This window comes from Branchiostoma belcheri, unplaced genomic scaffold, assembly GCF_001625305.1.
Source record: "Branchiostoma belcheri isolate BF01 breed outbred unplaced genomic scaffold, Haploidv18h27 scaffold92, whole genome shotgun sequence".
NCBI lineage: Eukaryota > Metazoa > Chordata > Leptocardii > Amphioxiformes > Branchiostomatidae > Branchiostoma > Branchiostoma belcheri.
The window spans coordinates 235,449-256,795 of record NW_017804598.1 but is presented as its reverse complement, the minus strand read 5'-3'; the positions used below and the strand labels follow the sequence as shown (position 1 = coordinate 256,795).

General features: G+C 41.7%; 2 protein-coding genes, 1 long non-coding RNA gene, 1 other non-coding gene and 1 pseudogene across 6 annotated transcripts; 3 read left to right on the top strand and 2 right to left on the bottom strand.

Annotated features, from left to right (window-relative positions):
• LOC109488243 overlaps positions 1–1,248 on the top strand; it is a 5,819-nt pseudogene extending 4,571 nt beyond the window's left edge.
• Positions 1,249–3,154: 1,906 nt separating this feature from the next.
• Positions 3,155–8,169, top strand: LOC109488242 (4-coumarate--CoA ligase 1-like). The gene is made up of 11 exons (XM_019792454.1): positions 3,155–3,262; positions 3,658–3,865; positions 4,388–4,494; positions 4,654–4,856; positions 5,373–5,547; positions 5,944–6,115; positions 6,395–6,495; positions 6,646–6,787; positions 7,001–7,083; positions 7,436–7,601; positions 7,958–8,169. The coding sequence occupies exons 1-11, from the start codon at positions 3,155–3,157 to the stop codon at positions 8,104–8,106; spliced, it is 1,614 nt and encodes a 537-aa protein (XP_019648013.1). The 3' UTR covers positions 8,107–8,169.
• LOC109488246 lies at positions 7,666–13,456 on the bottom strand. 2 transcript variants are annotated; one of them, XR_002141326.1, is made up of 4 exons: positions 13,179–13,456; positions 9,548–10,359; positions 8,643–8,710; positions 7,666–8,046 (listed from the first exon to the last, which is right to left on the bottom strand). It is a non-coding gene; the product is annotated as an uncharacterized LOC109488246 (long non-coding RNA). The 2 variants fall into 2 exon arrangements; XR_002141325.1 differs by lacking the exon at positions 13,179–13,456 and having other exon boundaries at positions 9,548–10,513.
• On the bottom strand, positions 8,622–8,694 carry Trnar-ucg. Its single transcript has one exon. It is a non-coding gene; the product is annotated as a tRNA-Arg (tRNA).
• Positions 13,457–15,305: 1,849 nt separating the features above from the next.
• On the top strand, positions 15,306–19,354 carry LOC109488188 (transmembrane protein 91-like). Of its 2 annotated transcripts, none has more exons than XM_019792366.1 (4): positions 15,306–15,564; positions 17,812–17,852; positions 18,493–18,624; positions 19,082–19,354. In XM_019792366.1, the coding sequence occupies exons 1-4, from the start codon at positions 15,549–15,551 to the stop codon at positions 19,304–19,306; spliced, it is 414 nt and encodes a 137-aa protein (XP_019647925.1). In that variant the 5' UTR covers positions 15,306–15,548; the 3' UTR covers positions 19,307–19,354. The 2 variants fall into 2 exon arrangements, with proteins under 2 accessions (XP_019647925.1, XP_019647924.1); XM_019792365.1 differs by lacking the exon at positions 17,812–17,852 and adding an exon at positions 17,714–17,760 and having other exon boundaries at positions 15,308–15,564.
• The last annotated feature ends 1,993 nt before the right edge of the window (positions 19,355–21,347 follow it).

Genomic DNA, 21,347 nt, shown 5'->3' with positions numbered 1-21,347 from the left:
ACCCAGAACCAGAGGGGACATCCTCCGGGCTTCTCAATGCCTCCGCACAGGTGAGACAAGTATTCACACCTGTCAGATACCTGTAGAAAAGGCAGATGTATTGTGATTCATTACCTGTACCTTTAAACTTTAAAAGGACAGTGGGATCGTGTGGCGTAACGACAGAGCATTCATTTCGGAACCAAGAGGTCCCGAGCTTGAATCCTGCCATTCCACCGATCTTGCGCACTTGGAAAAAGCACTTCACACGATTCCTCACTTTACTCAGGTGAAAATGAGTATGTCTGTTGTCTGTTCATGTGTTTGTCTGCATTGGTGGCGGCATAATAAATAAGTTGAAAAAACTTGAGTGTGCCATTGGCATGTCTTTAAAAAGTAAAGTAAAAACTTTGAAAGGTGAAGGATAATGTAGTCCCATAGCCTTTTTGAGGCCGTAATTGTAATGGGTTGTTGATCCAGTCTGTGACATGGTAACACTTTTTTGTGGTCTTAAGGTAGCTGGCAGAATTAGGAGACTTGATGTACCGGTAACTGTTAATTTTTTCTGCAGGTTTTTGGCGTTGCCTTCACCCTGGGTATGGGAGTACTGGTGGACCATGGTGACATCCGGGTCTCACTTCTGGTGTTGTCAGGGAGTCTTCTACTGGGCACAGTTCTTACAGGTGGGAAAACTTGTCAGCTTGTCATAGCATAGGGTTCAAAATTCCACCTGCATATGCAAGTTAGTGCATGTAATATTGGAGCTGTGCACGTAATTTCTGATGTCTACCTGAACCTAACCTGCACTGGGACATGTACTGGGCAAAATATTTGATCTACATTGTTGTGCACAGTATTGCAGTCATGACATTTGATATGAATGAAAATATTGCATTGAAGTATTACAAGGAAATACTGTCTTTCTGTCTTTCTTTGCAGTTATGGGATCAAATTCAGGTAGAATATTTTTCCATTTCAACAACAGAAACATATATGATAGGAATGTTGTATCATTCACTAACACCCTTTCCACTAAAGGCTGAGCAAACAAAGACAAGTAATGCTCTATTCAAATACTTCCTTTCTTTTGTAACAGTCTTCATCAAGTCAGACCTGAGGAGACAGGCAGCTGGCCAGGCAGCCACACTGCTTGCTGACGGACCCACCAACGTGTGATGTAAACCTAGCCTAGCCTGTTATTCATCTCTAGGAATTCTCGTTGTAGAGCAAACAATTGAGTAACAAGTTTCTCGAAATGTTGCAATGAATCTTAATGCAATTAAAATTGTTTTATTTAGATATAATGATAAAAATACATTGAAGTCCTGCAGTTGCCAAAGGGTGTATATGGGGTTTTCCAAGCTCTAGAAAGGAATGCTTTAAGGTAAATCATGAATATAAGGTCTCCTCTTTGATAAAATGACACTATAAAAAATGCAGTTATCGTCTTCAAGGGCCCAAGGCTGTACATGGGGTTTATAGAGTTACTTTCTCCAGGAAGTAATATTGTTCAATCATGTGGTATGCATGTAGGAGTGCAATACAATTATCCCATTTCCTAACCTTTTTTTATCTGAACTATGACAAAATATCTTAATTACCTCAGTTCTTACAAACATTCATTATATAAAAAACTAGAGTTCCACGATCTCATACCTTCGCCAAATGATGTTAGCTTTTATGATTAAGAAATTATATATTAATCCCCCTAATTATGCAAATAGGATCCTCAATTGCATGAATTATATCTGTTGATCATATTCTCCACCAAAAGACAGTCTTATCTTAACAAAGAATGCCATGATGACATTTTCTCATAAATTATGCAAATGAGGTCCTTATTTGAATAAGTTATGTTTAATTATGTTCACCTTAACTTAACTTTCAAACACCCCAAGTATAAAATTCCAGGCAATTATAATATTTTCTCATTATTTATGCAAATTAAGTCTTCATTTGCATGTGCTTGAACTTCCTATTATGGAATGCAGCTGATAAATAGAATTTCCTCATTAATTATGCAAATTACATCCCTATTTGCATAATTGTAATATCATTATGTCAAGCATCACTCAAGCTACCTACATACCAAAAATCACGATGATCCATCAATCGGATCTTGAGTTATCCCCCTTTAAACATTTGTCCATTAAACCCCCTGCAGTTCTAGAGCAAGCAACTAGGGGGCTCAAACTCATGTCACTTTATCCCCAGCACAAGAGCTATCTACCATCCAAATTTCGTCACCCTAGCATGTCTGGATCATGAGATATCAAAACCGGAAGTTCTGCTGCAGTACCATGTCAGGTGGCCCAAAATCTAATCATTTTGAGGTGTCATCAAGACCTACCCACCTACCAAGTATCAAGACAATCCATCAAGACCTTCTCAAGTTATCGTGTTGACAGACACACACACACACACACACACACATACACGAACGCCCCTGAAAACATAACCTTCTTGGCGAAGGTAATGAAGGTAGTAACGTTTTATATTAATAAAGTGTCATATGTTGTGTTAAACAACAGATAAACAACATTTATCTCAGATAAGAAATACTTTTTTGTCATATTTCTAAAGAGCCTGGGATAATCGTGTAAGATACTTTACCCTTTGTGAAACAAATTTAAACTATTTTTACATAGAATATAATAGGTATGTTATAGTAATGTTTTATATGATTTTTAAGTGCAATAAGTTAGATAAGCTCATGCCAAACAGTCGTGTGTGCTAGCAATATCTTTCAAAGATATCCATTAAATATTAAACAAACAATTCTATCACAGAGTTCTGTGTAAAATGATTGTGTGTTTAAGAAAATAACAGTGTCCACATATTAATGGATCTCTCTCCAAAGTATCCTGACTACAAATGGATGTAGATAAAGTACCACTTCAGTTTGTTTACTGAGATCTTGACTCGCGAAGAAAATGATAAAGCAAGTTGCTACAATGATCAACTCCGTAAGTAGTTTCTAGGGTATAAGTTGCTATAATGGTGTATGTTTTAATGCGTTTTTAACGTACATGTTTAGCCAATTATTGACCACTTGACGTAATCTGTACAGAACCGCTTGTCCATACCACGCAAAACCATTCACTCACTAACCTGGCCGAGACAAAACCTAGAGCTGGCCACTACGTACCGACTGTAGTTAATTTAATAGAGAAACATGTCCATCATAAAAAGCCCCGCTCCCAGTGTGGACATACCGGACAATGTCTCTCTGACGGAATATCTCCTCCGAGATTTCGAGACTTACGGGGACAAAGTAGCCGTGGTGAGTTAACATTTAATATGCTTTAGTTTTCCGTCCGACATCTGGTAGTAGTATGTAGTCAAATTCGGCTTGTGCAGCTTTGCAATACAAAATAGATGTGCTACAAAAGTGTTGTTTGATGGTGGCTTTTGGCGAGCGACCTTTCACGCAAGGAAAGCATTTAAGAAAGAAATTAATACCTTTCTGGACACTGACATATCGTGAGATGTAGTCAGGTTGGCCAGATATATTGGATTGGGTGTGTCTTTTTTAGGAACTTGCAAAATTGGTTCTTCAGTATCCGCAGCGTCTATCAAAATGAAAACTGTGGAATCTGAAGCTTCGCCCTGTAGTCTTGACTTCACCTATTTCTATCTCCTCGGTTTTACATAGAATTGTTTATGTCGATTGTTTAGGTCGACGGCATAACGGAACGGTCCTACACCTTTGCGCAGCTGAAGGTATTGTTTCGTCGGTGCGGAAGCGCCCTCACGCGATTAGGATTCAAACAGCATGACGTCTTCGCCATCTACAGTCCGAATCTGCCCGAGTTTCCCATCGTCTTCTTCGGAGTTATCGGGATCGGAGGCACCGTGACAACCGTCAGTCCTTGGTACACAACAGGTTGGGGGAATGTTGATAGATTTGAAAAAAAAACGGGCTAAAACGCACGGCAACGTTTGTTTCCCCCATTGTAAAACAGTATTACTACGACTAGTACAAACGTAGGGCTATTAAAACATGATTTACATCACTTGAATAGTATGTATAGTTTTAGTAAGATACTACAGTGACTTTTGCCTTTGTCCTATACATTGCATGTGTTTAGCTTATAAGAGCATAAACGCGTACAATAAAGGTCTTTTATTTAATGATATTCATATCGAACACACATAGACATATCACAAGGCCAGAAACACACTCAAACACACACACAATTTAAACAATGCATTCAAACGAACCATTTTTGAGGCGTTTTCAGACAAAAATTGCCATACATTTCAGTCTCTACATATACTTAAAGCTTCCACGTAGCCAATCCGACAAAATCGTACGCGTACGCGATGAAATCGTACGCGTACCCTTTTATTTTCATCACCGTGTTTTTTAATACATCTAGATTATCTTTTTGGCCCAACTTTGCAGATGAACTCACCCGTCAGCTACAGCAGTCAGGAGCCTCCTATATCATCACTGTACCCATGTTAGTTGACAAGGTCAAACAAGCTATGGACAAGTGCGAAAAGTTGAAGGTACGTAAAATTGTGTACGTGAGTTTGTTTGTTTATGTGTCTATATATGTCTGTACATGTGTAGGTGTGCTGACTTTAGAACTGTACATCTCATTCTGTCCTAAATGTTTTTGCTGCCCATTTTTTTAGTTTTGTAAATCAACAGTCGTTTCGTTCTAGGACATCTACGTGTTTGGTGAGGCCGATGGCTGCACGCCGTTCTCCTCCCTCCTGCGGGACGACGGCTCGGCCTTCCCGGCGGACGTGCAGGTCAACCCGCGGGAGGACGTGGCGGTGTTACCGTACTCCAGCGGCACCACGGGGCTTCCCAAGGGCGTCATGCTCACACACTACAACCTCATCGCCAACCTGGAGCAAATGAGGTACTTGTGATCAGTTGGCATTTCAGAAAGAATAATAACTTCCTTTCACAGTCTTACAAACAAGATCCCACCAAATGATGTTTTAATCTATCACTGTATTAGTACTAGTGTACAGTCTATAGCTACGTATAGACACAAATTTGAAGCATAGAGTCTGTTCGACTCTGATGTATTAATGTATATCCATGCCTTTGCTTGTATTTTTGTAGCATTGTAAGACGTCAGTGATGGTGTTCTGATGTGGCGCAGCCTCACTTTTTTTGCAAAATACTGACACCTGTGAAACGAGATTAACTCAGGGCTAACTGACGCGCAATTTTTCTTGTGGTGTAGTCTTGTCACGTGAGCAATACCAAATGAAAAGCTAATTTTGCCTCTACTTGATTTTGAATCTAAATGTCACGTGAGCAATATCAAATAAAAAGCTAATTTTGCCTCTCCTTGATTTTGAATCTAAATGTCACGTGGGCAACATCCAATGAAAATCACTATTCAATTTTGTGTGTAACATGTCAGATCTGATGCCCTTAAGTTGGACGCTGCCTCGGACGTTCTCATTGGTGCACTGCCGTTCTTCCACATCTACGGCATGGTCGTCATCTTGGCCGTCGGGCTGGTACAGGGAGTGAAGATCGTCTGTCTGCCCAAGTTTGATCCGGGGCTCTTCCTTAAGTGTATCCAGGATCATAAGGTAAAGAGAACTACGTGTACAACTCTTATCATGGGCTGCCTGTTAGAGTCTCTACATTTTGCTTTTCTCTGGTAGAAATTTTTTTCCAACCTTTTTTTCAACTCTTGGTCCAAAGGAATCATTTCTTTGTTATTTCACTCGTAAAACAAGGAAATGTTATGTATTGAACCATAATGCAATGGCGTTTTGAATGATAATTCGTCATTTTGCAATGGACTTGAAGTTCTTCAAATTTAAAGCTCGTCGTTGTACGTAACTGCAAGGAGCCGTTAGAAAAAGGGATTGGTAACAGTACTCATTCTGTGTCTTCTCATTCCCAGGTTACTGTGTCTTCTCATTCCCAGGTATTAACCAGGGTGCATTGCGTGCCCCCTATAGCTCTATTCTTGTTTCCAGGTTACCAGGGTACATTGCGTGCCCCCTATGGCCCTGTTCTTGTCCCAACACCCCATGGTGGACACATGCGACTTCTCTCACGTCAAGGAGCTCATCTGTGGCGCCGCGCCGCTAGGCAAGGGTCTCAGCGACGCCGTCATGGCTAGACTCAAACACCCAACTATACGGCAAGGTAGTGACAGAAACAGAGATAACTGATTGATTTTATGATCTCTCTCTCTCTCTCTCTGTATGTATCCATCCACCTGTAACTAAACTAATAAACCTATAAATCTATCCATACGCGTGGATGCTTCCTAATTTGCTTGTTTGTGCTGTGTAAGAGCCTCACATTACTATCCATATATATATTAACACAACTGTAGGTTCAGAACTTGTCATATCCACATATCTCTCTCTTCAAGGAAAAAATTGACGTAAGGATGTTGTAAACCGTCCCTTTACTTTCCAGGTTTTGGGATGACAGAGGCGAGTCCGGTGACAAACCTCGTCAGAGAAGACCACGTTGTGCCGGGATCCATAGGACCTCTCTTACCCAACACAGAATGCAAGGTTAGGCGTCCTCCAAGTTATAATTAAAGTTTAGTTATGAACTGATTTACAAATTATTATCGATGTTAATGGTTTAGGATTATGTAAAGAAAATATATAAGCCACATCGCAGATGTACAAAGATCAACAAAAAATATTTTAACATTTCAGGTTGTAGATATCGAGTCGGGTAAGCTGCTGGGTGAGGGTGAGGACGGTGAGCTGTGTGTGAGGGGTCCTCAGGTGATGAAGGGTTATCTCAACAACCCGGAGGCCACGGCCAACACCATCAGGGACGGCTGGCTGCACACTGGTAAGGCATGTGCGCGTAATATACTTTCTTTCTCCTTGTAACGTGGCCTCGGTTTTCTGTATGACTTTGTGCTCAGGCATGTTCTCACACGGCCTCGCGGAGCACATTTTACAATGGCACACGGCACAGAGCCCCCCCCCCCATTGAAAAATACTGCCACAAAGCCACACCATGCCGCCACAGTACTAGTATTCATCTTGTCGTCTTTAACAGGCGATATCGGTCATTACGATAACGAACACAACTTCTACATCGTGGATCGGCTGAAGGAGCTCATCAAGTATAAATGTTACCAGGTGGGTCCACTTTCACAAATCAGGTAGCAAAGGCATCATGGATGGTCTTTTTGGTAGCGTTTGTAACGGTATCTGTGGTTTAGCAGCATACCTTAAAATACTATTGATGAATTGTCATGAAATTTGGTATGTGGTTAGGTCTTGACACATAGAAAATTAGTGGAATTTAGGGGCCCCTGCACTGACGACTTTTCTTGTTATTGCAGCAAGTAAATAGTCTAAATAGCTCTTGTGATCGGTAAGAAGTGACATACTTTGGAGCCCTCTAGCACTTTTCTTGAGAACTGTAGGGATGTTTTAGTAATTCAATAAATGAAGAAAGAATTGAACGGCTCAGTTTCCCTGTGTGTAGGTCCCCCCGGCAGAACTGGAGGCCCTGCTGCTGACCCACCCCGGGCTGCAGGACGCTGCAGTGGTCGGCGTGCCTGACCAGGAGGCCGGGGAGCTGCCCAAGGCCTACCTGGTGAGGAAACCGGGGGCAGACGTGTCGGCGGAACAGGTCATGGACTACATCACAGGTGTGCATCATAAACAAAAGGGACTTGTTGAATGGACTCAAATAAGATTAGGACGATGTTTTAGTATTTCTCTAAAACATTAAGTTTAATACAAACATGGCTTGTGGTATTGCATAACTGTGCAATATTTAATATTCATATATTGAAAATGACAGTTCCAGTCCCTGTACCCATCCTTCAGTGTACGTCCAGACGGTAGCGAGTTGGTCAAATGGCCGATCGCATAGCCCTTAGAAATGCAAATATTTGACGGACAGGTGGCCGCTCTCTCATTGGTCGTACCGCTAATTGCCATGTTCTCATTGGTTCAATTACTAATTAGGTTCGGTCTATTGATGCAAACTTCCTTTCCACAGGTCGAGTTGCTCCTTACAAGAAGCTCCGGCTGGTGGAGTTCACAGACCGAATTCCCAAGTCGGCTAGTGGGAAGATCCTGCGACGGTTCCTTAAAGACAAAGAGGCAAAGAAACAAGAGAACAGTATTCAGTATTCAAGTAACGAATAGAGTGTCTAGAAGTCTGCACCTGTTTGGATGTGTGGATGGGAAAACTCCTAGCCTCCTGTGCAGGCCTCCGGGCGGGTGGGAGTTTTTGATACAGCGCATTTTGTAGAATTTTTAACGCGTTCTTTTGGCGGCCATTCTACAACCAGCCGCCCATGGCCCAAAGAGGGTTTGTACCCGCCACGGATGGCCGGCAAAAGAACGCATTGAAATTGTACAAAACGCAGGTTCAAAACTCCCACCCGCCCGGAGGCTTGCACAAGAGGCTAGTAAACTCCGTTGTTGTTGCCTTTACTGATAATCTGCTATATTGTTTCTTGTATTCAGTATGGTTACTGACTTATATGTTTAATTTGATTGGATTGTCCGTTTGATAAAATATGCACCGGTGTCCATAGGTGTTTTATAATTTGATACATACAAAATAGAACAGATGGGTCATGTCAAAAACCCCAAATTAATAATCTAAAGGCGGCGTGAAAAATCACTAACATGTTGCTTAAAAATGTACGAGTTTCCGAGCCAGACAGGATTCGAACCTGCAATCTTCTGATCCGAAGTCAGACGCGTTATCCATTACGCTACTGGCCCTGTGGATGAATAACCGCTGTACAGGACGGTATGATTAACACATCAATATTCATGTATGCTACCACTCTTTTGTTAATCCTCGTATTAAAAACTACGGTTTCGTCACATGTCATTAGTACATTACTTTCTATTATAGGGATTTCAGACAACTTAGCAGATTTTAGTCGAGCTTAGTCACAAACATTCAGTAACGCTTGATGTTTTTCTCCTTCTATACGACAATGTTTCCAAATAATCAGAAACCAAAGAGGTTGTATATTTCTTTACTCTGTTATCTTCTTAACTGAATTCTACGAAGGCCTGATGGCGGCTGCGTTTGTTTACCGAGGCGGCTCTAACGTCTTTTGTCCACGCTCCTTCTCTCGATTCTTTATTTGATTGAGCAGTGAAGGACACATCGCCCATCGCCCATCGCCAGCTGCTTGTTATAATTTGGTGACCTTGATTTAAATGGCGGCGTCCCCGAATGCGGAGCGCGCGTACTGTAACTACATGTAAGTGTGTTCGGGGAGGATGAAAATGCTGATGCGATATTTTGTTAGAATGAAAAGTCGTACATTTTTTCTGTGTGGAAAAAAGGAAAGGAAACGTTGCACTACATACATAAATTTGTGTATCGTCGTAGAAAATCCATTTGCGGAACGTTGGTGTTTTGTAAGGGATATAGACTACGTTCATAAGCTAGATATGAAGGAGTAAATATATGTAATGTATACTATGCTTTGTGCACAACCTCGGCAAACTATCGCACTCATTTTAACAGTTTCTACTTAATAGTTCACATGGTCTTTACTTAAATCAAGTGATGTGCTCCGATATATTAGCGCTAACGCATGTACATGTATAAACGTACCTGAGTTGGTTTCTTGCATCCTGAATCAGTCCTACATCCGCGTCTGCGCATGTGCTTGGTTCAATCTTGCACATGTACACATCTTTCTAAAAACAACCCTGATGACGTAACTTATCCTTCCCACAATGCCCGCCAACATTGACCTACTTGAATGACCTCTTCAGGTCACGTCTAGAGCTTTCTGGGACAGTGTCAGATCGGTTGAAGCCGTCCTGAAAGTAGGTTGGACCATGATGCACTTCTTTGGGCCAAGTTCTTCAAGTACACCGTAATTACCCACAATTCCTCAGTACCCGACGTCCTTTGCGAAAGGGCGCGTGTCCCCAAACAAGGTTGATAGCCAATGGATAGCGTTCGTTGACTAAGAAATGAAATTTTATCAGTTCATATCATGCGACATTTCGTACTAGTGGAAGGATGTTCTGTTAAACGATCATCATGCTTTTCCCTTCCTTGTAATAAGTAGGGGAAGTGAAGCAACTTAAAAATGTTCTATATATGATACTATGAATGAGTATGATTTGGCACCCGTGTCTGTGTGACTGTTGTCTAAATGACAACTGGATTCAAGGTACTAGGTTTTCAGAAATACACAGAAACGATACGATCATCATTGCTTATAATTTTGTAATCAAAGGAATTTCCATAAATTTCAAACTCCATATTCCAACGTAAAGCCACTGGAAACCTTGTTTTTTCTGTGCGGCTTTGTCTGTCTAAACAGCACAGCTTCGCCCCTGTATCTCACCGACCTTGATGCTACCAGACGCGTCCCAGTATGTGGCTCATCCACGATAATAATAAGCCTTGAGCTGAAACAAAAAAGATACACATGGCAGCTGCGTGTGTGCGAAAGCGCGGCCACGTTTTCATTTATGGTGACAACGCATGTGCAGTATTGATTCATGTCTCATATCCGTTTACTTGCTATTTTGGAAGCCGCCCATGTACAATATCACCCTGAAGAAATCGCGAGAGAATATTACGAATCTGAAATGCAAGGAGGGAATCTTGTAAAAAAAGGGTTTTGTTTGACATAGATATAAATGACAAAGTCAGAGACTATGTTAAACATTTATATACACACTGTGTACGTGTGGTAGCGATATGTATATTGTGAGATGAAGTGCATTTTGTATGATTTTTTTCAACTGTGATTGTTCCGAACCGATGCTGGTAGTATTTTTCTGTGATCTATTTTGCACGTTGAGACTTTTTTCATTGTTCGTCCTTTTATGACAACGCTTGGATTCTATTCTTACAGTAACATTCAGTTCCAACAACGTTCCCGATATTGCCCAAGTTTGAAATTACAGACAAGAACGACCCTGCCGAGGTTGCAGCTTCAGTTACAGTGCAGTCAGATACAGCAGACATTGTCCTGAAATCAGGTCGGACCATGATGCATTTCTTTAGGCCAAGCTCTCCAAGTGCAGAACTACCCACAGTTCCTTGCCTCGAAAATTAAATTACCCAGCATGCACCAGTGACCCGAGCTGGGGTCCCAGGAAGTGAGTGAGGGTCTTTCTACTTAAGATTTAGATATGGAGCATTTCTTCATCATGGTGCAGTGCATCGAAAATTTAAAAAAAAATGAAGCCTATTGCAAATGAACCGTCTTGCTGACTCCCCCAAGGCCTATATAGCTATCATCCTTACTCTTGCTGAATTGAAATATTCCACATATGCTACAACCATGTAGAAAATTTCAGCTTTTCTACCGGAATAATAACAGTTAGCACCATGCACCAGCACCATGCATTGTAATTGTCATAGTAGCCTTGTATATTGGTGTTTTCAAAACTGAAGGGCACAGCGTCTTGCTTACGTCATTGCTTGAAACAAACCGTTAACGTGTCCCTGAATGTAGAGCACCGCAAGTGAACGCAAATAAAATAGCTAGGGGGAACAACGACCGACAGGTGTTCGACACTGTACGTTTTCTTTATGCAAACGTGCGTTATAGCTTAGGCCTTCTGAGATCTGTGTAACGTTACATGCATCAGAGACATAGTGTGCAGGCCGTGGTAGAACTATAGGATCCTATAGACACACAAATGCAATGGTTTTAACACAACAAGGTAGACTGCGTATATACAGTTTTTTCGAGCTAAACATTCTCTAATGTACGTACCTATTCACAAAATGTCATCATCATCATTACAAAATGTACTTGTCTATACTCGTAACGTTAGGTCACAGTTAATAGAGAAGTTAAGCACAAGTGCTTGGTTATACACTGGCGTCTACGGTAATATCAATCATTCGTTTTCATTTAGATACAGAATTGTCCTGTGCGGAATATTCTTGACTAGATCTGTTGAATGTTTTACGCCGCTGCAAGTATGGTGTACACATGTTTGGACACCCAAGGACAACCCCATGTCCGTTTTCACGTCATATGCTTTCAAGGCAACGCCAAATTGACTAAAAGTTGTCCCTATAAGCAGGTGGACCATGATGCATTTCTTTGGGTCATGATCGTCAATCACAAATTACCCACAATTCCATCTGATTTTACAACCGTTACCCAGCGTCCGTAGCGAAAAGACGAATGTCCCGGAAACTGTTGCCGGGGATTTAATTCTCAATCTGATATTATTCATAAACAGTTAAAAGCGAGTCATGGGGATGTTGTGTATTAAACAGGGCACATAGGTCTAACAATTCTGCGCACCATAATGGTGTGCAGATTGACAAAATATTTCAGTAACTTACAGCAAAGAAAGGGCAGTGATTTTTAAGAATAGCCGTAGTTACAAAGACAGATAGGGCGTCGTCGTGATAATGAGAATGGTTTATTCAATTTCTACATCTGCACATTGCAATTTCTGCATATGCACAGTTATTTCCACATAGACGCTGAACGGCTGAATTGCGTGGAGTTACATTAATTTATACTGACAGATAAAGATAATCCTCTGAAAGGTCTTCACAGAATTAAACGTAACTGTCCAGAAATCAGGCTAGATGGCTCTATATGTGGGTGTGAATGAAGCACCCGTCCCTCTTTCAATATTCCCGGTGTGTGTACGTGTGTCCCAGGAATGGGTTCAGGAAGATCATATTGTTGTGCTTCAGCTGTCGAAATGTCCCCAAAACTAGGCTACGATCGTAGCTACACTAACGCACGTACATGTACGTACAGGGGCTTCTGGAGCTGCCTACTTCGTGTGGTGAATATCGTATGAGGGAATGTATATAGCGTTCAGAAAAGGTTTTCCTGTATATCAGTCGCTCGGAAATATCTTACCTATGTTGCTTTCCATTCATTATCCGAGTCCAGTTTCCTTTTTTATTGAAGTACGTGTTTATTTGTACACGTTAGAATGGTCATTTGTGTTTTAACAGTTCTAAACATATACCAAGACAATTTGATGAACGGAACATCAAATTGAAGTAAAGCTTGAAAGCATTTTTTCATTCGCACATCATCGTGGATGTTAAAGGTTACATAGTTGATACGATAGCTATATGATGTATATATGAGGACTTCATGAGCTCATAGGAACTAATCAACAAAGGACAAATTTAACACGATGTCGTGTGAAGGACCGGTGAAGGCTTCTAGCTATTAACTAGACTTAAAATGCAATTTGCATCTACCAAGGTTCCTACGGGAAGGACTTACCATTGAAGTATCGGGAAATGCCACTCATGGCCGCACCTCGCAATGGGGTCAACGGCCTCGCGCAGACGACAGGAAGCGAGTGTTTGTCGGGTCATACGAGAGTTCCCGCGCGCCTCGGTCACGTCTTTCCTCCGAGGTTGGTGCCGATAGAGGTTATTGCAGGTCAACAGAGCGTCTATCGCGGTCATGGGAAGTCATTTCACGGCCGTCAGCTTCCGTTAGAGGTTACTCGCGGTCATGTTGTGACCTGAGTTTCGCGCTAAAATGGGTTACATTTGCATGTACGGTCAGATTTAGCCTCAGTATCGTCACGATCATACAGCTAGCTTTTGTTTTTGCTTAGAGTATAATCCATCCGTCCTCCCTACAATGTTCATTTGTGGCGCTTATTCGTGGCGCTAAAAAGATGCATGTGACGTTATAATGTATTTGTGTCATAAGTGCGATAGTTTATTCCATCCAACGTATGTACGAAGCAACCCTTTTCTTATGGGAAAAACACATATATGACGTATTTGCTCATACGGCATGATTCTCATGATTTGTACAGGTTAACGTTAGCACCATATATATTGCTACGTACTTCTTATAGTGTCTTTCTGCCGGCAGTAAAAACACAACTTATGCATGTCTATATACTAGCAACCTACAGATATAGAAGTACTCAAATGTGAGGTCTTCCTCAGCGTAAACCAACAACATCCTAGCTCGAGCTCTAAAGACCACTGCCATGATAATGCTGCACTTGTATGAAAAATGGGGAAAATGTAGACCTAAAAAGAGCATAACTTGTGGACTATAATATATAGGTTCAAGCACGTCAGCGTCGGAAGATTTGCCTGTTGATGTGTTTTTCATTGATGTTTCAAATGAAAAAAATGTTCCACTGGTGACCCGATTTTGAACAACAGGCAAGGCCAAGTGCGACCTTATCGGGCAATGTTTATGTTTCTTTGTCTGTTGTCCCAACAAGTAGGTCACGTCAGCCGCCAGATAGGCGTTTAGTCACAGCAACTCGCTAGGCGGCGCTTCATTAGGGAATGTGTCGACGTCAGGGTACTGTAGTGTCGTTTCGACGTCAACCTTCCTAACAAAGTATGCCGCGTAAGTCACACAATGTTAAACTGCTATTACTCGCTAAATGTCACTTCGCTAGATGTCACCAAGGAATGTCCTTGATGTCACTTAGGTCAGAGAGGCCGCGAGTTCCAACACAATAACACCAATATTCAATATGCAATAAGAGAGTGTTTTCAATCAGTGGTGTTCCCAGATTGAAAAGAGTACAAACCTATAGTTATTTTATTCACGTTTGCACGGAAACGTTTAAGTACGCGCCGCTTCATCTATCGCAAGGTGTCCAAGTCCCTTTCGTCCTCCCCTCAAATAGGAGAGGGCGAAAAAGACTCGGTAGCTAAAATAGGTTTAGACACCAGCTGGCTAGACATGCATAATAGACTCAAATTGAGTTTTCATTGAAAGGGGGGGGATCATTGTCCTTTGGTCAAACAAATAAAGTTATTAGTTCCTTTGTAGTAGTAACTTGTCTAAATAAAATTCTTAAACTATATCACTGATGTATTTCTAAGAATTGTGAATTGTACGTGCCGTGACACTGCTTGTAGTAGAGTAAAAGTAGGTCTCTATCTTAGTTAGGCCACACCAGCTTAATTTTATGGATGACATCCTCTGAACACCCCCAAACTAGTGCGCGCGGGCGAAAAAAAGAAAAATCCGGCCCAAAATAAAAATGCTACTAAACCGCAGGAATACAAAGCCAGTATTGTGAATTTGGCGCATTACATCGCGATGTATACGACAGGTCAGCACATGCTGGCTTTGAATGGACACTGTACTGAGATCTTGAGTCGTGGAGCTTCGGTGGCCTGGGTGCCGTCCTCCAGAGTTAACACCGGCGTCGTTGTCGCATGATATGGACTACCCAAGCCTAAAGCCAGGCCAGAGACTCGGAAGACGTGATTTTTTTTTTTTGAGAACAGGCGAAAATCAATGCGCGCACGGATGTCATCCATAAAATCAAATCAGTGTGACCTTACACGGGACAAGGGAAAACCTGACACCGCACAACACTTTGCATGTCGGGATGCCCCCAGGGAACACTGCCAGCTAGCCATGACGTTTGCTTACCTGTTACCAAGGCGCTGTGTGTAACTCTAGGTGTACCTTTTCGGATGTGCCGACCCTAAACAAAAGGCCTGCTGAAAGTGACACCCTTCCCCTACACAGACCCGCCAGGTACCGCCATCTCAGAAGGTTCACCTGCCCGCTTAGTTACAACGGCTGTCGGCCTACAACCCACGTTTTTGATCGTTGTCTTGTGAGAAAAGGTGTCCATCTGAGGGAAACAAGATGTCCGTCGCTCCAGGTATGTTATCTCTTGTACATAACGTGGCGCATTCAGCGTGACCACCTTGGTTCTAGCACTACGACTAGTCACAGTGAGTGTACAGGTTATACAGTCGTTAAGAACACTGTATACACAGTCCATTCTCCACCAGAGTAACAACGAGGGTTCAAAAACAGTAACTTTTACCAAAATATTGAGACTGATTTGGCGGGTAGGTTTGGCCACCGTGGAGTTAATTTGTCCAAGGGGGAAATGAAACCCTAACCCACTCCCTGGTCAGTCGAACCATGTCTTTGCCGAATCCTACTATCCTAACCCGCTTAGAAAGGCCTAGTGGAGGCTATACACATTTGACCTAGATAAGTCTAAGTGGTGGTAATTTATTGTAAAGCTTTAAATTGAAATCGTCCTATTTTTATATCAGGAAGACACGTACATGACACCTGTTTCTGTAGATATCTATGGACCATGACGTGTGCTTTCTAACCTGTCACTACTTGGAAGTACATAAATCTTCTTCACCCAAAACGAAACACCCACCATGATTTCCACATCTATCATTGCATGGTGACGAGAAAACATATTGGTTTATAAGGTTGTAGGTTTGTAAGTGTGTTGAAGGGTATATCGGTATGTTCAGATAGCTGCCTACTAGTATAATGTAACGTCTAAAATCATTTCGGTCATCACCAAGACTACTTTTGTATGCATACAAAAACACAACCTAGTACGTCGTTTCAGTGCAAAATCAATTTCGTATAGTTTCAAAAGAATCTAAACATGACATGATAGAATTTTATGGACATATCTAATGATCTATGCCCGCCTAAAGTGAAACAGGTTGTCTTTTGTACGGGGTAGGGAGGGGGAGGGGGGAGGAAGTTGTTTACGCATGAAATATAAGGAGGCTTGTACAGGCTATACAATGAAGGGTGCGGCATTGACATATATGTTTATGGTCAGCCAGAGCTTTATCTATGAAATGAGGTCTTTCTTCTTGTGATTTCATATCAGATTTGTTATCTCGCTATCGTACGACTTTTATTGAAGACGAAATTGTTTGTTTCTGTTTTTTTGTCAGTTTGAGGAAGAACATACAGCCACCCTAGAAGGCTTTACGAGTCCGGCATCTTTGGGGGTTATGATGACCTTTTTTGTCTGATGGCATATCGGTTTTCGGTAATCGGAGGCGGCCCACAAAACACCGAGCACCGAAAACTGATATGCCTTCAGAAAAACAGAAAAAAGGCGATTGTAAGTTACCCTCACCCTCCAAAAAAACAGGAAAAACATGTCACACGTACAGTTTGCCTCGCAAATTTGCCAGACGACAGGTCTTTTTTCAAATATTTGTCCGCTTCCCTGGGCCCTGCTTTGTTGGTCAACTTTGTTGTGACATAAATGCCACAAGTCTACCGTGTCGCCGTTGTTTACCGGTGTCCTAGCGACAGAGATACCTCATTTAATAGCCGGGATCTTCAGTTACAAGGAAAGAGCGAAGACCGTGACAATGTGAGCATGTGTGGGGTACACATGTGGGAAGTGTATACGTGTCGTTGGGCATGAAGCTAAATACTCAAGTTATTTGTCACTAAGTAGTGGAATGAATAGAAAGGTACCGTCCGTCGTGTCATTACGGTGACAATCCATTCTAAATATACCTCTCTTCAATTGTGAATGAGTAGAAAAGCGTACGTGGACTAGTCGTGCGATTTCGCGATTTGGAAACACACCATGGCGAGTGACGAGCTTGTATCTGGGTGATCTGGTGGTCAGATTCTACACCTGGACGTACTGTCTAAGTCAGAAAAATTCCCCAGAGTTCCCGGTTTTAGGAAACGACAACTTTTATCTGTACCGTAAAACGCGTTGGGACATACCAGTCTAGTACTTAAAACGAATTGCATTAAAAAGAAGTTTATTATGTAAGCTTTTTGTGTTTCGTCTTCTTTCAAATCATATTTTCGCAGTCATAAGTCTCATATACATGTATTCATTTCAGAGTCAGTCATTCAGCGGGCTACACGACGAGTAAAGAGATCTTTCCTTCAGTCTTAAGTCTTAAGTTGAATGTTAAGTTCAGTAATCAAATTAAATGCATTATTGATTAAAAACAATGCATGGGAAAGTATATTGTACAGTTTGCACTGTGCGTTTTGTTTTGCAGGATACGCACAGCCCGGAATGCCCATGCAGCAGCAGTCCACCGTTGTGGTAAGAGTTCAAATCTCTGATATTTTATACAGTGTGTACTGTGTTTTGCAGGATATCCACAGCCAGTAATGGCACAGCAGTCTACCGTTGTGGTAAGATTTCAAATCTCTCTCTCTCTGTCTCTCTCTCTCTCCCTGATATGGAAAGTTTCAGATGTTCACCAATATTAATTATCGCATAGTGTATGACTCCTAAATGATTTCATGGTACCATGGTACAGTCATATGTCCTTTTAAAGGTAAATGAGTGAAAATTATCTATTCTTTCATACTCCGTTTCTGTGGATAGTTGCATTGACTGGTATTGTATGTATAGTTGCCGTAGACCATACGAAACTAGCCGTAAGATTGATGTATACTAGTATTAGTGGTAGCAGTAACTGCAACTTGAAAAACATTCGAGTTAAATCAAAATGTTCGTCTGTTTCTATTTTTCTCATCCATTAAAATGACTTGTTACGGAGACAGTCAGAGTTTTTAGTCAGTTTCAAGATACTAGTAGACATAGCACATAGGTGTACAGAATGCGATAGACAACATAACAGCGAGTTTCGCTGCTAACTCTCCTACTTTCGAAGGTTTCGCTAGTTTTGAAGACAATGACAGCCCGCCTACATCGGTACAAAGCAAGAAGAAGAATATATATAAGTAGAAGTTCTGGAGTGAAATGCCTTGTGTAGTTTTTGTCAGTGAAAATGCGTTGTGTTTTTTTCCTTCTCTGTTCTCCACCCAGGTCGGCGGCGCCCCACAGACAATGGTCATTGTCCAGGAGTCCAAGCCGGACAGCCATGTCGGCATGGCCATCTTCACCTGCCTCTGTTGCTTCTGGCCGCTCGGACTGGTGTCCTTGATCTTTGCCTGCATGGTCAGTATGTGACGTTAATACAGACCCATCCTGACTATCAATCACAATTATCCGTTCAACCAATGATAGCATGGCAATTAACGGTTGGACCAATGAGAAAGTAGCGCTGTATGCCCGTCAAATCTTTGCATCTATATATATATATATATATATATATATATATATATATATATATATATATATATCATTTTGCGTTTCTACGTTTTGACAGAAGTGATCGAGGCTATAGAATTGGTCTATTACCTCCGAGTGACAAAAAAGTTACTTTGTTTGTAGCGTTTTTAGCGGTGTTTGTTTATTGTAAACAGCACAACTCGAGAAGCGATGAGTACGAGTGGATTGTTCTGAAGTTTGCAACGTTGTTAGGTTTGGGCCTATCAAATACTAGAACCCCCCCCAGCGGATTTTCTGCAGCATGTAGTTCTGACTGATCATTTTGTTGTCTTCCCTTTGCCAGGTGGATTCCCGTTGGGAGTCAGGGGACAGGGAGGGCGCCAAATCTGCCTCCAGGACCGCCTCCATCCTCTGGAAGATCGCCCTGGGTATCGGCTTGGCAGCGATCATCATCGTGGTCATCATCGTGCCTGTGTACTTCCTGGTCATCTTAACCGGCTGCAGTCCTCTCAATCGGGTAGATTCATCCCGAATTTGGACGACGGGTGACCAGCAAAGGCCAGGCTGACTTCATTATATGGTTGATATCCTCGTCAATTTTCGTCAGTTTAAAAAATGTTTGCGACGACACTGTTTCTTTATGTACTTGAGGTCGAAATGAGAAGGAAACGATCACAGGGCTTTTGCACCACAAAGTCTTTCAAAGTCAAAGAACATGTGAACTGAAATGAATAATGTTGTGTTTGGCATGCCATGCCCTGTATGTTCAGCCATACATATGTTCAGCTTAACCCTCCTTGCCATTTAGATTTTAAAATGAAGACAACTTTTCTTGTCAAACTTTTCTGTTAATTCGCAGGCTCGCATCAGTTTCGGATGTCACCCATATAATAAAATCAGTACGGCCTAACATTAAAACAGTAAAGCAACAACAATAGCAACGGCTCCCTGTACGGTAGATTGTTGAATATGCAGCAAAGTGCGGTTACCTGAAAAAATACCCTTCTACCCTTACCCTTCGCAGATTTTGACATGTTATGCTTGGTAACTGCTCATTGACACCACTAACCAGTTCTATCTTCATAAAAAGAAGAACGCCTTTTTAGATTTGTGTGATGCTACTACTACCACTACTGAAAATGACCGGTTTTGTACACGAATAAGCAGAAATCAGCAATGTTCAATATTCTTGTTACGACTCCATATTGACATACATGTACAGACGGATACATTGGTGAATGGCCGTTTTGTAAAGATGTTTTATGAGTTTTACGCTTATATTTTTATACACATGTTTGTGAATTGTAGAAAATGATTTTGTTTATATGCAACGAGTGTGCTTTGGTATATTAGTTATAAGTATATATACCTTCCGTCGGCTGTATAAAAATGTATCGTCAATATACGTAGCAAAGTACACACAGTGTGAATACATATCACTGGACTGTACAAAAACACTACTAGAAAATACATTGTGGTTATGTTAATTTGACTTATCTTATGGCGTTGTAAAACATCATTCTGAAAAGACAAGAAGGAGAGTTGTTAACAATGTGAGAATGAAAAAATATCACTGTGACATAAATGACTGAGTGTATAACTTCTTGCTCTGCATAAAACATGAAAACAAATAGCTGTTGACTGTCTAGGTTAGCCTGGGTACCATCCTACTTGTATGCCGGGGCTCCCACACTCGCGCTTCACTACTTGTTAGGGAAGCGAGTGTGGGAGCCCCGGCATACAAGTAGGATGGTACCCAGGCTATGAGTGTATAACTTCTTGCTCTGCATAAATCATGAAAACAAATAGCTGTTAGGTTAGCCTGGGTACCATCCTACTTGTATGCCGGGGCTCCCACACTCGCTTCCCTAGGGAAGCGAGTGTGGGAGCCCCGGCATACAAGTAGGATGGTACCCAGGCTATGTCTAGGTGTTCCTTTCTGTCGTATATCCATCGGTAATAAAAGATCTTTGTAAAAATAACAACAAAGGTTGATGATTTTTGTGTCAATTTTTCTCTACTTATCATTACTCGTTTCACGGACATGCAGCAATTCTCAGCTCATTGTCCAGCCGATAATTGCTATTCTCTCATTGGCTGAACTGCTAAATGTGTTTGACAGTCAGGAATTAGAAGAATGTTCAGCATGTAGTAGTGCGCAGTGCATGACGTTCCTGTCATATGAAGCTGAATTTCAATTACAAGTCGCTAGAGGGCCCAAACATCAGAACTTTTTGAAGCCATCTCAGCCTAGTCGCTTTTTCGCTGACAGTCACAGAGAACCTCGAGGCGCGAGAGCCTGAGCATGCCTCCGAGGAAATTCTATCACATTATATCACAATATAATCCATTATTAGTCGCTGAGGGCCGCCAAAACAATTAACAGTTAAACACTGCAGAAATTCGATGACCTTTTAACCATTTAATTCATGCTTGAGTTATCGGTGATAATTTGTAGCTTGGAGCAACGTAACGTACGGTTGGACTTATGATGGCGCCTTGGGCAAAAAGCGTCACCTTCTCTTCTTTACTGACCTCCTTACTTCTACCGGACGACATGGCGATTGTAGACCTGACTGAAAAGACACAGTGTCGCGTTCTTTCTCTAT

Coding starts and splice junctions, on each gene's coding strand:
- LOC109488242 (XM_019792454.1), top strand. CDS start 3,155: ATGTCCATCATAAAAAGCCCCGCTCCCAGTGTGGACATACCGGACAAT. Junction 4,495..4,653: donor ACAAGTGCGAAAAGTTGAAG/GTACGTAAAATT, acceptor GTTTCGTTCTAG/GACATCTACGTGTTTGGTGA. Junction 7,602..7,957: donor GGTCATGGACTACATCACAG/GTGTGCATCATA, acceptor TCCTTTCCACAG/GTCGAGTTGCTCCTTACAAG.
- LOC109488188 (XM_019792365.1), top strand. Junction 17,761..18,492: donor AGCAGCAGTCCACCGTTGTG/GTAAGAGTTCAA, acceptor TTCTCCACCCAG/GTCGGCGGCGCCCCACAGAC. Junction 18,625..19,081: donor CCTTGATCTTTGCCTGCATG/GTCAGTATGTGA, acceptor TCCCTTTGCCAG/GTGGATTCCCGTTGGGAGTC.